This window comes from Adiantum capillus-veneris, chromosome 3 (genome assembly GCF_014529385.1).
Source record: "Adiantum capillus-veneris isolate H3 chromosome 3, ASM1452938v2, whole genome shotgun sequence".
Lineage (NCBI taxonomy): Eukaryota > Viridiplantae > Streptophyta > Polypodiopsida > Polypodiales > Pteridaceae > Adiantum > Adiantum capillus-veneris.
In genome coordinates, this window is record NC_140933.1 from 91,868,694 (window position 1) to 91,884,224 (window position 15,531).

Here is a 15,531-nt window from a genome sequence, read left to right on the forward strand (position 1 = left end):
CTTTAGAGCTTTGACACGTCAGCAATTTGTGACATTGGTCTTGCCTTGTTGAAAGGAGAGGACAGTGGGGTTCTGAGCAACGAGAAAGGAGGGCAGCAAAATAAAAATTCAGCAAAGAAGCCCTTTGTGAAAATGACTCCTGAAGCGTCACAGGGGTCAGAAAAGGCCACCAAAGACAAGGATTCAGCCGGGACTTCTGGAGCGCAAGCAAAGAAACACAAAAGGAAGCCTTTTGTGCGTAAGTCGCTCGAGGAAAAGAAGGTCCTAATGGCTGAAAACAAATGCTTTATATGCGAGCAGCCTGGTCACTTTGCTACCAACTGTCCACAAAGGAAAAGACCAACTGACTCAGATGATAAAGAGGACCAAAAAGGCAAGAAGCCTAAACCCACGGCAGATTTGGTGCCAGATATGGTGGGTGACATGCCCAGTATAGATGCCAGCGAGTTATGCAGAGCATGGGGTAAAGTTAGAGATCAGACGGCACTCATCTTCTTTGATCCAAGTGCCAAAGCAAACTTTATCTCACCAAAGTTAGCTATGAAGCTGGGCATCAAAGCTTAAGAGATGGGGTACACGGCAGAGGCAGGGTTGGCATGTCCTGGCCACTCAGAGTGTATTACTCCCATTATTGGAAAGCTGCGTCTGCATATTCAGTTATATGTAGACATAGAAGAATTTTATATCATGCCATTGGAAGGGTGCGATGCGCTACTTAGAATTCCGTGGATGTTCAGAGTACATGGTGTGTGGATGCCTTCGGCAAGACGATCACCCTTCAGCATAGGGACAAAACTCATGTTTTGGATGTAAAGCTCAAAGGGGAGTTTGTCCCTATTATATCTGTTTCGGCTATCACTTCTGTAATAAAGAATCATCTTTCTGTGTATTTGATTTTTGCACGTGATGTCTCAGATAATCGACAATCCAATTTATCTGTCTTAGATAAAGAAAGGTCAGCATTTTTGCGAGAGTTTAGTGACTGCTTTTCTGATTCATTACTGTCGCAATTGCCGCAAGAGACCTGAGGACCATCGGATAGATTTGGTGCCAGGGTGTAGCCCACCAATAGACTTCCCTACAGGGTTAGTGCGGCGCAGCAGAAAGAGATTATGGGCCAGGTTGAGGAGTTATTAGAGAAGGGGCTGATTCAGCCTAGTTCTTCACCTTTTTGCTCCCCAGTGCTCCTAGTACAGAAAAAGGATGGCTCATGGTGCATGTGTATTGATTACCGTGCGTTGAATAAGAATACCATCAAGAATAGGTTTCCTTTTCCTAGAATTGATGATATTCTCGATCATTTAGAGGGTGCTGCAATTTTCAACAGGATAGACCTTAAGAGTGGGTACCATCAGATTCATATAAGGCCAAAGGATGTGCACAAGACTGCGTTCAGAACAACATCCTAGTGATGCCGTTTGGTCTAACAAATGCTCCTGCCCCGTTCAACAAGATGATGGACCAGATTTTCCGCTCGCATCAACAATTTGTTGGGACATCCTTCGATGACATGATAGTCTATTGGAAGGATGAAGAGGAGCATAGGCATCACTTGACCATTGTGTTCGAAGAGCTGCACAGTCATAGATTACTTGTCAATCCTAAAAAAAGTGAATTCTTCCTGGAAGAGATCCACTTTCTTGGCCACATAGTGTCAAAGGATGGTGTCAGAATGGATCTCGCAAAGGTCGAAGCTATTAAGACATGGCCAGACTTGAAGACTGTGCACGATGCCAAAAGCTTCTTGGGATTGTGTTCCTACTACAAAAGGTTTATCAGGAATTTTGCAGAGATAGCATCACCTCTTCACGCTTTGCAAAAGAAAGAGGTCACTTTCAAATGGACCCAAAAAGAGATTTCAGCTTTTAGTCTCTTAAAGGAAAAGTTGACTTTAGATTCAGTAATTGTTTTGCCAGATCTCAGGAAGTCATTTGTGGTCCAGTGTGACGCGTGTAGCAGTAGCATCGGAGCAGTGCTAATGCAAGATGGACGGGTAGATTGTAGTAGCTTATGAAAGCCGAATTTTGCAAGGGCCAGAGAGGACTATGCAAGTCTATGAGAAAGAGCTCTTGGCCGTGATTCATGCGCTTTCTAGCTGGAAGCACTACCTCTTAGGTGTTGATTTTGTTGTCCAAACAGAACATCAGACTTTGCGATACTTCTTGACACAATCAAAGTTATCCGAAAAGCATATGCGATGGGCAAACATTCTTTCTATGTTCCACTTCTAGATTATGCATGTGGAAAGCAAGAAGAATGCTGTTATCAAGGAAGCCACAAATTTCAGCTGTGTCAATTCCTTATCATCATGAATTGGATGACATGAAGGAACAATATGCTACTGATGACATTTTGCAAGTATCTTTGAACAGTTACAAGAGGGGCAACATCATGAGCATTACATCCTCAGAGATGATTTTATGATGATGCATGGCAGACTTTGTGTCACTAGGCCATTGCGACATAAGGTCATGGAAGAGAGTCATGTTCCACCATATGCAAGGCATCGTGGTATTGATGCGACAGTTGCGGTAGAGACATTCTTCTATTGGCCTACGTTGAGGAGAGATGTGAATGCCTTTGTGCGAGCATGCGTGATTTGCCAAAAGGTCAAGTTTGACAGGCAAAAGGCACCAGGGCTGTTACAACCACTGCCGATTCTGGATAAGCCATGGGAAATCATTGCTATGGATTTTATCTTTGATCTTCCAAGAACGCCAACAAGGAATGATGGTATATGAACCATTATTTGTAGGTTCAGCAAGCAGGTCCATTTTATCCCTGTCAGGAAGAAGATAAAATCTGACCAAATGGCACGCTTGTTCATGTACAATGTGCTTTAAGTACCATGGTATGCTACAATCGATTGTCAGTGATCATGATCCTCGCATGACAAGTTTGTTCTAGAGAGGATTGTTTGAGAACATGGGCACTATGCTCAAGTTCTTGTCTTCGTTTCATCCACAAACTGATGGACAGTCAGAAGAGGCTAATTCCATTGTCTCAGATCTGTTGAAATGCTGTGTGTCAGATAATAAGGGCAAGTGGGAACAATATTTGCCTATGCTTGAGTATGCGTACGATAATACTGTGCATTCGTCGATTGGCAAAGCACCTTTTGAGATTGTTGAAGGCGGCAAAAAAGTTCCTCCCATTTTGCATACAAAGGACAAGATCTTTGAGGCAGATCGATATGTTGAGAACATGGAAGAAATGTACAAGAAAATTAAAGTTGCCTTGGAGAAGACTCCAGCAAAACAGAAAAAGGTTGCTGATCTTCGCCGTCGTGAATTGCTGTTATCACTTGGTGATTGGTTCTGTTAAGGTTCGAAAAGACAAGGTTAAAGAAGATGAAGGGCAAGGAACGGTTGTTTCCTGAGCTCAGCATGCGTTATTATGGGCCTTTTCAAGTGCTTGACAAGATCAACGATGTGGCTTGCAGGCTGAAATTGCCTGATTTGTGGAAGATTCATAATGCATTTCATGTGAGTCTCCTAAGACCCTTCGTGGGTGATGTGCCAGGATATATGCCAGATGAGGATTGACCAGAAGTTGAGGAACTTGATGAGATCCTGGTACTTGAGCAAGTTTTGGCACATAAGGACAGAAAAGTTAAAGGACAGGTTGCAAGATGCTACTTGGTGAAGTTCAAGAACTATCCACCTATGGATTGTAAGGTGCAACGGAAGTGAATGTTGAACTTTGCTCAAGATGAGTGCTTCGAATTGTGCTCAAGGTTCCTTTTACTTACGGAAGGGAGAGCCTTCCGTCCTTTAGTTAGGGAGTGCAAGTGGTTACAAACAAAGTGGTGAACACTGTGAATGAAGGTGTTGAGACTAAGAGATAGAGAGAGAAGAATACGACATTAGAATGTTAAACACTCCTCCGAAGGCCCCACTCTCTATGGCGAAAGCGGTCTACTATTGATTGCACAAATCTCTACAATGCTTTGGACTTGCCAACAATGTCGACGACGATGAGGACGGTGACGAGACGTGCTGAAAACTGAAAATGCTAAGGGCTGAAATCTGCAAATCTTTATCTGCTGAATTCTGACTCTATGTCGGTGACGACGGCGATGACGACGATGCAAGGATGACGCCTAAACAAAACAAAAACTTAGCAAAGCAGATTGTCCAAAGGATGAGGTGGCATTGAAAGCAATGAAGGGAATCCCATATGCATCAGCTTTTGGTTCTCTTATGTATGCTATGGTTGCCACTCGTCCCGACATTGCTTATGCGGTGGGAGTTGTTAGTCGATACATGTCAAATCCTGGCAAAGCGCATTGGGAAGCTGTCAAATGCATTTTGAGATATTTGAAAGGTACACAATCAAAGTGTATTTGTTATGGAAAAAGTGACTTAAAGTTGCAGGGATATTGTGATGCAGACATGGCAGGTGACATGGATACCAGGAAATCTACTAGTGGATATGTATTTGCCATTGCTGGTGGTGCAGTCTCTTGGTGTTCTAGGTTGCAAAAAAATTGTGGCATTGAGTACTACCGAGGTTGAATATATTTAAGGCACAGAGGCTTCAAAGGAGGCCATTTGGTGGGCAGATTTGCAAAAGAACTTGGCATGCCTACTCATACACCCGTACTGGGTTGTGATAGCCAGAGTACTGTCTATTTAGCCAAAAATGCCATGTTTCATGCACGTACCAAACACATAGATGTGCGGTACCACTTCATACGTCAGGTATTGGAGGATGGTCTAGTCACCTTGACTAAGATCCATACACAGGATAACCCTGCAGATGCTCTCACCAAGAGTCTTGCTAACGCTCAACATGAGCATTGCATAAAGCTGGTGGGAGTTGGTTAACTTAAAGGCGTCATTTATGCCTTTAAGTGGAAGGTTGTTGGGTTAAAGGCTTAAATAACCCCTTTTTGTACATTTTTATACTTTGTCCAGGTTCAATGTTGTCCATGTCCAGGTTCACATTGAACCTAATGTGAACCTGGACACATTTTTTAAAAATCACTTATAATAAAAGTGGGAAAACCCAAAACTCACTTATTGAGTTTTCTCCAAAAACGTGAGCTCTCTCTCTCTCTCTCTCTCTCTCTCTCTCCCTGCTTCGATCTCTAGCGCTAGTTCTCTACTGCTCTGTGCCTCCCGCTTCTTGCCCCAATCCTGCACTACATCGCGACGTGCACCTACCGGTACCTTCTGCTTCGCGCTTTCAAAAATCTGTTCGTTCTGTTCTTTTCTATTAGCACGTGGTACCCGTCTTGTGACACCAATGTTAGCAACTTCCATGAGCTGGGTGAGGGTAGCCACTCTGTTCTTGGTACAGTAGTCGCGAAGCCCTTTAGGCAGCCCACAACAATACTTCTCTATCTGCTCTATCAATGGTACAAATCTGTAGGAGGTCGCTGAGTAACGCTTTACAGAACCTCCGATTGTACTCCAGCAAGCTCTTGCATGTAGCCGAAGTAAGCTGGTGCCAATCTGTCATGACGTCGGCTTCAAATTCATTTGACAGCCAAGCAGATACAAAAGTTTGCTTAAAGTAGACCCAAGTGGCGGGTGCCTGTCCTTGCATTAACAATGTCGTCCACCATGTAAGCGCATTGTCCTTCAAGAAAGTGGCAGCTTTCTTGACCTTAAGAGGCCTCTGTAAAATTCCCTCCTGCATAAGCTGTATCAAACTGTTGGAGGAAAGTGAGAGCCTTTGCTTTATCCTCGAAGCCACTGAAAGTGTTGAACTTTACAGTTGCGCCACCTTCTTTGTAAGCTTTCGGCTTTTCTAGTGCCCCCAAATTGTCATAAGGAATAGTCTGCAACATGGGCACTGTAGTAGGCATCATCGGCACATCTTGGCCATTAACATTTTGCGTCAAAGGTGTCATATTTGGTTGCTGTCCAAAAAAACCAGCCATGCCAAAATGAGCTTGTGGCACCCAAACTGGCCTTGGTTGCTCTGAAAACCTTGTTGCATGCCGATGCTACCATACATGGGGTTTGGCATCATGCCTTGCATACCCCCAAACATTGTTCCTAGCATGTACGGCTGGCTTCCAGGTTCATAACCAACCATACTCTGAAATACAGATCCACCCCCGAAATACTCAGGATGTACCGTGGGTGGTGGGAAAACTGGATGCATTGCCTAGTAACCAGTTCCCTGTCCATTCAAGACAGCATGCGGGCTCTGAAAGGTGGTGGGCTGAACTGGCATAGCCTGTGGAATAGGCGTCTTAACCACCTGTTCAAGGATGGGAGGAACCTGTTTTGGAGCCCTTGACTCCGCAACATGCGAGTGTTCCCTATCCTGTTGAGACGCATGAAGTACTTGGGCTTGAGCCTCAACAAGCTCTGTTCGCGGTGTAGGTTGCCTATTCTGCTGTGGCACTGGTGGTGCTTGCAAGAACTCCATAAACCTTGGGTTCTACACCAGTTGCGAAAACACATTCACCGCGGCAACTAACTGAGCGTTGCCCAGTCATAAACCCGTGTACTGGAGGGACATTCACATCAACAGGAGGTACAAACTGATGTGGCCGTGAGCTCTCGCCAATCTCGAACACCATAGGAATTTCTTGTCTTTCCTTCGAAGAGGAGCCCTCTTCCATAATGCCCTTTTAGTGGTTGAACAACTGTCACGTGACACATCCAACCCTATGTGTCTGTGGACAAGCTACATGACGCCAAGGGTTCAGTCAGTCCAGTCAGTCTAGATTTAGAAGTGTTCTGGCACTTTTGTGAGTCTGTTCGCAAACCGTGCATGCCCAGGCACTTAGTGTAGATGCATATCCTCTGGTTGCACACAACATGATCATAAGCATTCCCATTAGAATCCATCAAAATCCTTCATTTTTCACTTATTAATTTAAGTGACTTATGTTGGAAAGTAGGTAGGGCAAATTGAGTAAGCTTGTATATAAGCAAACCTAGGCTAGCACTAATTGGCAGAAGAGGCAGCAGGAGCACCTTGCTCAAGAGGCAACTTCTCAGCAAGATCCCCTTGGTGGCGTTTTCCCTCCAAGCAAGAACCTTAGCTTCCTAGCGTTTTCAGCAGATAATCATCGCCATCAGCACCCCCACAGTAGCGTTTTCAGCAGGGGTCCATCGCCGCAAGTTTCCCCCCTTTGCTGGCGTTTTTGAGCATCCCATGATCGCCCACATCTCTGGCGTTTTCAGCAATGCATAGCTGCAGATTCTCAGCGTTTTGACAGCCCTAAACCAGCGATTTCAGCAGGCGGAATTCAGCCCACAGCAGCGTTTTTGGTCCCAGCAGAATTCAGCCATTAGCGTTTTTTGGACGGCAGATAAAGAGCATCAGATTTCAGCCACAGCGTCGGTTTCGTCATCCCCGTCGTCGACATCGACCTAGCCTAGATTTGCATCAGTCACATGCATCCACTTTGTACTGGTTTGTGCAATCAATAGTAGACCACTCTCGCCAACGAGAGTGGGGCCTTCGGAATAGGGTTATTCAACGTCTCTGGTGTCGTATTCTCTTCTCTCTCTATCTCTCAGTCTCATACACTCTCATGCACAGTGTCCATTCACTTTGTTAGTGATCATTGCACTCTCTCATTAAGAACGGAAGGCTCTCCCTTCCCTAAGAACAGAAGGAACCTTGAGCACATTATGGAGCACTCATCTTGAGAAAAGAACAACTTTCATTCCGTTGCACCTTACGACAACACAATTGTTAGGTTCTCAAGGGTTCTTTGCAACAAAATCGAAGCAAAGCACCATCAGCCACCTCCCAGTGCAAGAACGCAAATTTGGAGGTCTCCACGACAAAAATGCAGCCACAAGTCGCCTTCGAGTAGAGTCAGAGCCTAGGGGATTATGTGCCAGCAATTTGTGTGAGCTGCTTTGGAAGACCTACATGCTTGGACAAGTCCATAAGATTAGGTTTTCTAGTTTTAGAACCCTCTCGCATAGATGATTTGTGCATTCTTTGAGATTGGTGTTATTCCACTTAGGAGGGCATGTGGAAACACGAGCATGTAGATTAGGTCTAGGGGAGTGTGTCTTTTCAAGTCCTAAGTCAAATGCATCACCTGTGAGTGAGCTAGGGCCATTCAATGCCAAAAGCTTACATAAGGGCGCATGTGCACTCATAGGGCAGCCTGCGGCAACTCTTCGAGATGAAGCACCTCCACGGCTGATTTGATGCACCAAGACGCTAAGGGGTCTTTTTATACGGAAATTCACGTGGAACTTCGCACGTAAGTGGCTGCTACATCATCCATAGAGTCGTGCATTGAGGCATTGCATTGTGTACATTCCATGCATGAAATCTAAAGCAAATACCACATCAGTAATGGTGATGGGGGTCCTTGAGAAATAATGCAAAGTTACATTCATTAACGCAAGGTTAACAACAAGGGATTGTGATAATGTGATTGCTTGATTCTACCTAGTCTCTCAAGTCCGTTGCACTTGACAGACTAGTAGAGCCTCATAAGACTGAGCATAGCCTCAAAGAAGTCCTCACTCACTAGATCTAGACGGGAAACCCAGGAGACGACCTCCAAAACTCTAATAGCTACAGGATTTCCTCTTAGCAAGGTTTTGACATGGCCAGGTGGACGAAGTCATGAGCACATAAAGTCGTCTGGCTGTCTCTCAGAGTCGTCCGATTTAAAAGCGTAGTAGTAGTTAATGGTGGAAAGCTCTGTAGTTTGATGCTTCAGGAGATCTACGCTTAGTGGCTGGGGAGTGTTTAGATTCTAACAACTAAGGTTAGCAATTGCCACGTCCTCGTGACAGTTGCTTTGTGGATTTCCGCAAAGCCTTCGATATAGTGCCTAGAGCTAGGTTGATGCGCAGACTGCAAGAGATGGGGGTACCCACAGAGTTGATTTGGGGGATCATGGGTCAGTATTGGGGCATGTACGCACTCTAGAGGGGATTTCTCATTTGGTTCACTCCACTATCGGGGTGAAACAGGGTTGCGCGTTGTAACATACTTGGACACTCCAAGTCAAGAATCAATCACGAAAGCACCAAATAACCACTTCAAACAATTCACAGATCACAATAGATTTGCATTGGCCCGGCGGAGTTCCGTGCCTAGAGATATTGGCCCCAAAGACTGGCGCCCCTTTCGGTATTTCTTTTTGTATTAATCAATCATCAAAGTACAAGAGAGCGGTTAGGGTTTCACTCTCAGACTCTGCGTCTAGATGCTCTGAGAAGTGAGGCCCTCACCACTAATTTAAAGGTTACAAGGGATGCCCAAGAGCAGAGCCCCAAAAGCTTCAAATCAAAAGCAATTGCTCTCTTTCTCTCACAGAGAGTCAAAACTTGAAAGCAAAAGCATTCTCTCTCTCTCTTTCTCATTGCGTAGAGAAAAAGCAAAACTTGCGTCGCTCATCATTTTTATTATTTAAAAAAAAAAGCCTCCGCGATTTCTGGAAATTAGGGTTTTTGGCAGAAATTAGGGTTTTTGCTGTCCTCCACGTCATCACTTTGTGACATACCCCCCTCTTGAAAGCATTGTAATCGATCGTGATTACGCCTGCAAAACCATAAACCGTCTTAGCAGACACTGACTGCTAGTACCTACGTACTAGGAACAGACATCTAGCACATGTACAAAATCAAGAGTCACATCACACGACATCGCAGGACATCACCAGACATCATAGGACATCACATGACATTCAACATTCATTCGGATCTTAGACCATGATTTATCGGCAATGTAGCTAGCAATCACATCTAGGTCCAATCGGGACCTCATCGATGTCCGATTGACTAACCCCTATTGCAACCATGTCTATTCGAGATCAATCAGATCTACGCTTAGTGGCTGGGGAGTGTTTAGATTCTAACGACTCAGATGCCAAATGCCCCAAAAAGTTTACGCCGCATCAGCCTATGCTCCTGCAACAAGGGGGTTGGTTGGCCGGAAGCTCTCCATGTGCTCACTACAAGAGTGTGTTTTGCTTTGATGGAGGTTTGTGGAAGAGAGGACAACGTCACCATGAAACGCGTTTCGATAGGTTAGGATAGGTGAAACGTTTCGGGCCTTGAAACGTTTCGCTCACCAAGTGAAACACAAGCCGTTTCACTAACAAGAAGTTACCATAGTTTTAGTTTCAAAGTCCTCAAATGCACGTTTCGGTCTCACGTTTCACTGTGCTCTCATTTTGGACTGAAACGTCTGGTGAAACGCCACGTTTCAGGGTGAAACGTTTCAGCCTTGAAACGTTTCGCGGTTACGTTGAGAGAGGAATAGGAGCTGGAGCAGGGACCCATAATTCACAAATTGAGCCCTAAGACCATTGTGTGAATATCACACCCTTACAACCATATATCGATTACTTTTTTGAGCCAACCTTGAAGCAAAAGAATGGTGAAAAGAACCTTTCCCATTTGTGCTTATTTAATGAGACTGTTCAAGTTCCTTTTTGCTGCTTGTATGGGGACTCCATTTTTTATTGTTTTCCGAGTTTTTCTCTCTATTCATTCACATCCAGTTTTCTTTCCTTAAGTATCATTTAATTTGAACTTCTTGGCGTCAGTAAGTCCTTTGAGTACCCCTTGGAGGAAGGGGATTGTTCTTTCATTTTATAATGGCACTTATGGTATTTTTTCAAGTGAAATCATTCCTACACAAAATGGTTCTAATTGCAGATTCTAGGCAAACTGGATCCGTCTTCGATGGATATTATTGGAAGGGCAAAAGAAGATGTCTCACTTCCCAAGGGTATGGTCTTCTATTTAACACTAAAGAACTCTCTTTTTTGTTAGCAAAACTTGGTTGAGTTTTAAGTGTGCTTGAGGAGTTGATTTATGATCATGGCTTAGGCACATTGTGCTGAATAAGTAAGGACTGTTTCCGTTTAGTACCATCAGCTTTGTTGTGCAAGGCTTGAATTTGGCCACTTTTGAACAAAAACTTCTTGGGATCCAAGCGTGTCACGTGCACATCTAAGCCTATGTGCATGTGGACAAGATAACTCCTACTTCTAGGGTTTAGGACAGCCTAGGAAGTGTTCTGGCACCCTTGTGAGCCTGTATGGAAGACGTGCATGCCGAGGCACTTTAGAGTAGTTGCAGACCCCTGATTGCACATGAGCACAGCCAGGTGTAGGCATTGGGGAGTGTTTCCCATAGTCTAGCACCAGTATCCAAGCCCGCATATGAAGCACCTCTTATAATAGGTTTTTAACTTATTATTAAGTGACTTTTTATCCAGCATTTCCAAGCCGTGGGGTTATAAATGAGGCTTTCCGACCCAGCTTTATTTCCCTATATAGGTGACCCCTTGGGTCGCCTTTCAAGTAAGTCAATACAATATCAGTATCAGATGCAGTACCCATCACCCTTGGGCACAAGCACCCTAGAACCAGCAATCTTCCCTAGCATTTTACAGCATGGTAACACGTTCAGCCCATCGCCGTCAAGACCAACAGATACATCAGCTTAGGAAGTTTTCAGCCGTCACACTCCCAGCGTTTCTGCACCAGATCAGCCTCCGACATCAGATCAGCCTAGCGTTTCCATTTTCAGCCATCATCAGCCGGTGTTTTCAGATTTCAGCCCATTTTCGTCGTCTTCATCAGCACCCTTGACATTGGCCATAGCAAATCAGCCCATAGCCTTGTCAGTTTGCAGATCCAGATCCATATCCACTACATTTTCAGCTCTTAGCCTCGCAAATTCAAGCATCAAGTAGCAAGATTCCATTAGCTTCTCAACATCTAGGATCATTGTATCAGCATTGTGCAATCTAAAGCAAATACCTCTCTAACAATAGAGAGGGGGGCCCTTGGAGGGGGGTTTGGGAACCCATCCGGTGTTAGTGTTCTCTCTCTATGGCTCACAGAACCTTCACTCACAGTATTATTCTCTCTTCACTCTCTACTCTATTGCACAGTTCTCTCATGAAGTAAAAGGAACCCTCTCATGCAGTAAAAGGAACCTTGAGGACGCGTTGAGCACTCATCTTGAGCATTCACCATAAATCACTTCCGCTGCACATTACAAAGTGGCTCTCCACTTAGTGCAAATCCAGTAGTCTAGAAGATCCCTCTCTGAACCTATCAAATCGAGTAGTTCACTACTTGAATCATCTCACTTGCACTTGTTGCATATATCAACCTAAGTTTGTTTTATCCAATTTTGTTCTATACCTTGTTCAAAAAGTTCGTGCAGATTGCATCTTTCAACTTGATAAACCAAAAGTTCCAATCTTTCCATAAATTTGTCCTTGTATATCTGAAAAAGAAAGCTACAAAGAGATTGTCATGTCCAAAGGAACTTAGTCTTCTTGTGCCTTGCCTTTCTTGGGTTTTCTTTCTTCTATAAACTTGTCCGCCTTGTTAGGACATTGTGCAGAAGTATGTTCTTTACAAGTGAAATACTTGCCTTGCTTGAACTATTCGTGCTTAACTCTCTTCTGTTCATTGGAAAGTTCTATCTTCTTCTTTGTGTGATTCTTTCTGGGATGCCTGATACCATCTGGGAAAAGACCTAGTAGCATACCATATATAGGTCTTTATGGATATCTTGGAAAACTTGGGATTGAAAAAGCAATTTAGCTTTTCATATCATTAGCATATATGCATACACAGCAAGCAAAAGTTTTTGGACTGTGAGCAATGGAATCTAACTCGATTTTCTGTAGTGAAATATGTGATCAAAAAGCAGCAAGAAAGAGCATGAAAGAGAATGCCTATATATAGAACCATTGATTTTATTCAAAGTACGAGCGAAGAAAAAATTTTTCGGAGCGTACCGCCAACATCCATGCTTTGTAGGTGAGGTCATCATAAAACTCATCCGCCATGAGAGCTTTCATTAATCGAGATCGAGTTCGTACTCTGCAGATCCGAATTGAATAGACAGCCCCAAAGCCTCTTTTTTTGTTTTTTTAATTATCTTTTTTCTGGTTTTTTCTGCAAATATTTTTTCACGGCCTGAAAACAACTGAAAGCCTTGAAAGGGGAGAGAGATGTGTGTGAGAGCAAATCATCGCTCTACATAGAGCAAGGGAGAAGGCAAAGCTTTCCATTAAAGATGTGATCACCTGCACCCACTACTCACCCACACTGTGTAGCGCACTTATGAAGTCCAAAAATCAGTCCCCCACTCAAAAATGGGCGCCCCCTCTTGGATGAGGCTTGTGGAAAGTGTGTGTCGGCCTGCATGTAGCTCCCCTACTGCCATGTGTCCATTTGTCTCCCTTTGGTTTAATTTCCTAGTACCCACCAACTTAAAAGTCTTGTTGAGGGGCTTAAATGACTTTGAACTAAGCCTAGCCAACCTTGTACGGCTCAGATTTCAGTGTCGACTGGTCCGACCATCTCGTGGCGACTTGCCCTTCTCGATTGCGGGTGAAACTCTCAGCCAATGGCTGTTTCACACTGGCCATGCAATGTCCGGGCATTTGTGATTCTAACAAGAGGGTCCCAAAAGTTAAATAAAAATCAAGGGAGAGAAACCAGCAAATATATATAGTGGTTGGCACAATCTCGTGACAGATGTAGACGTCATTGAAGGTCGAAATGCAGACTGTAGTGAGGGTAAAAGTGAATGTAATGGAATGTGATGCAAAAAAGATTAGAGGATGCACTCACTGCTTTTGAATCCTGGAAATCAACTATGGAAGACGCATGAATGAAAAGGATGCATTGATCGAAGCACTTAAGGGAGAACTCACAGCTTGTAAAAATACCCCTACAAAGGAGGGAGAAAATCAACCCTTAATGATAAAGGAGCTGGAAAGCATCAAGGAGCAGGTGAAAACTCTACATGAAGAGGAAGAGCAGAAGGCACGAACGGCCTCTTCATGGGCGGAGCACCTATTCAAAACACAAGGGAAGGTTGATAAAGCTGAAAAGTGGATCGAGGGTGCAAAGAAAGGAAAAGATAAGATGCATGAAGCCACACTGACATCCACTATCATCAATATGACAATTGAGGAGGAGCAAAAGTGGAAGACTAGAGCCCTTCATGCGCGTGTTACAGGTCTCAAAGACACTAGGAAAGTAGAAGAAGAAGTAAAGGAACTCCTGAAGCGCATGGGCATTTTTGAATCCACACACACAGGTGCTTGGAGAGGGAAAGAAGGGAAGTGGTGAGACCAACACTCAAGCAAACTAGGATATTTTTGGGTGAGGGAAAGAAGGGAAGGGGTGAGACCAACACTCAAGCAAACTAGGATATTTTTCGGTGATGACCTCGCTCTAACACAAGTAGTGCACATGCAAGAGCTAATGCCAGAGATCAAGGCAGCAAGGGAGAAGGGAAAATTGCTTTGTACAGAGGAGGGAGAGTAGTGGTTTTGGAAAGACACATTGCATGACTGTGAGAGACCTATGGTACCAACCTTACAATGGCAGCATGGAATTGTAATGGATCAATGAAGCTAGATGTAGGCACATTTGAGGATAGCTTGAAGGAAAGAGACATTATTTTTTACTCGGAGATGCATCAGACTCTTGGTGGCACATTACCTAGAGTGACGGGATACCATTGGAAAACTACTTGTAGATGAGAGGTCATGAGGTATGGCAGTCTTATTCCAGGAGGAGCTTCAGCTCCTCATTCATATTCTCGGAGAGATGAGCAGGTGAGATATATGTGGACGAGAGTGAGAGCGAGACAGGGAGGCCACTCTACATTGCAATATGCTATTTTGCCTCGAGCACATCTCGTTGTGCATTGCCCAAGGGGCAGTCACCCTACATGATATTGGATGAGGACATGTGGGAGTACTCTAGGGATGGAGATGGCATTCTTCTGGGAGATTTTAATACCAGGACGGGCCACTCCCAGACAGCTTTCTACGATACCTTAGAGGAAATACTGAGAGAGTTGGATGTCAATGACCAAGTGTTCATAGGAGAGGAGCACACTAGTATGGGGGGATATCTGACAAGCATGGGGACTGCACTTGGACTGGCCATCTTGAATGGCCTCCAAAGATTTCCAGCATCGAGTGGGTTTAGTTATTTTCCTCATAGACACGGGGCTAGCACAATGGATTATGTTTTGGCTCAGCCCAGTTTTATACCCTCTATTCAAGACTTTACAATTGGGCCGAGGCCTATCAAGGTAGCAGTAAATCATGCTTCCTCACGTTTATCGTCTCATTCCAGTTCAACACAGCTTGATTGGCACAAACATCTACGCATACCCGATACACTTTTACTTCGGAGACTGATTCTGTCTACATAGATGGTATATGCAGACGCTTATGCACGGAGGATCCGGGAGACCTCTAGAGGAGCTCACTTATATATTGACAAAGACACTGTAGGATGCAACAGCAGAGGCATACCCACACCTTGAGCTTGGGCAGCGATGACGTTCTAGGAGCATACCCTTGGGCCTTGAATAGCTGGGATGATGAGGAGTGTAGAGAGACAAGAGCCCAACTTCAGAGGGAGGTACTTCTAGGAGTCATCACTCACAGACAGTCATCGATTGCTTCTTGGTGCTTGGTGCGACAGAAGAAGAGGGCGTTTCTAGCTCAATTAGAGCAGGATTTATACCAGCTGTTTTTGAGCGAGGACTCAGGCCCTTAAGGCATGGCAACTCTTCCATG

The 15,531-nt window shown here is 44.4% G+C and overlaps 1 protein-coding gene across 6 annotated transcripts in view; it reads left to right on the forward strand.

Annotated features, from left to right (window-relative positions):
- LOC147461301 (protein Dr1 homolog) overlaps positions 1-15,531 on the forward strand; it is a 70,076-nt gene that overhangs the window by 23,313 nt on the left and 31,232 nt on the right. For 4 of the 6 annotated variants that reach the window (XM_086508876.1, XM_086508872.1, XM_086508877.1 and 1 more), the window contains one exon: positions 10,611-10,683. The exons of the other annotated variants lie outside the window; for them this stretch is intronic. In XM_086508876.1, coding sequence (XP_086365002.1) covers positions 10,611-10,683 — 73 coding nt within the window. The remainder of the gene's footprint in view (positions 1-10,610; positions 10,684-15,531) is intronic. 6 annotated transcript variants of the gene reach the window in all.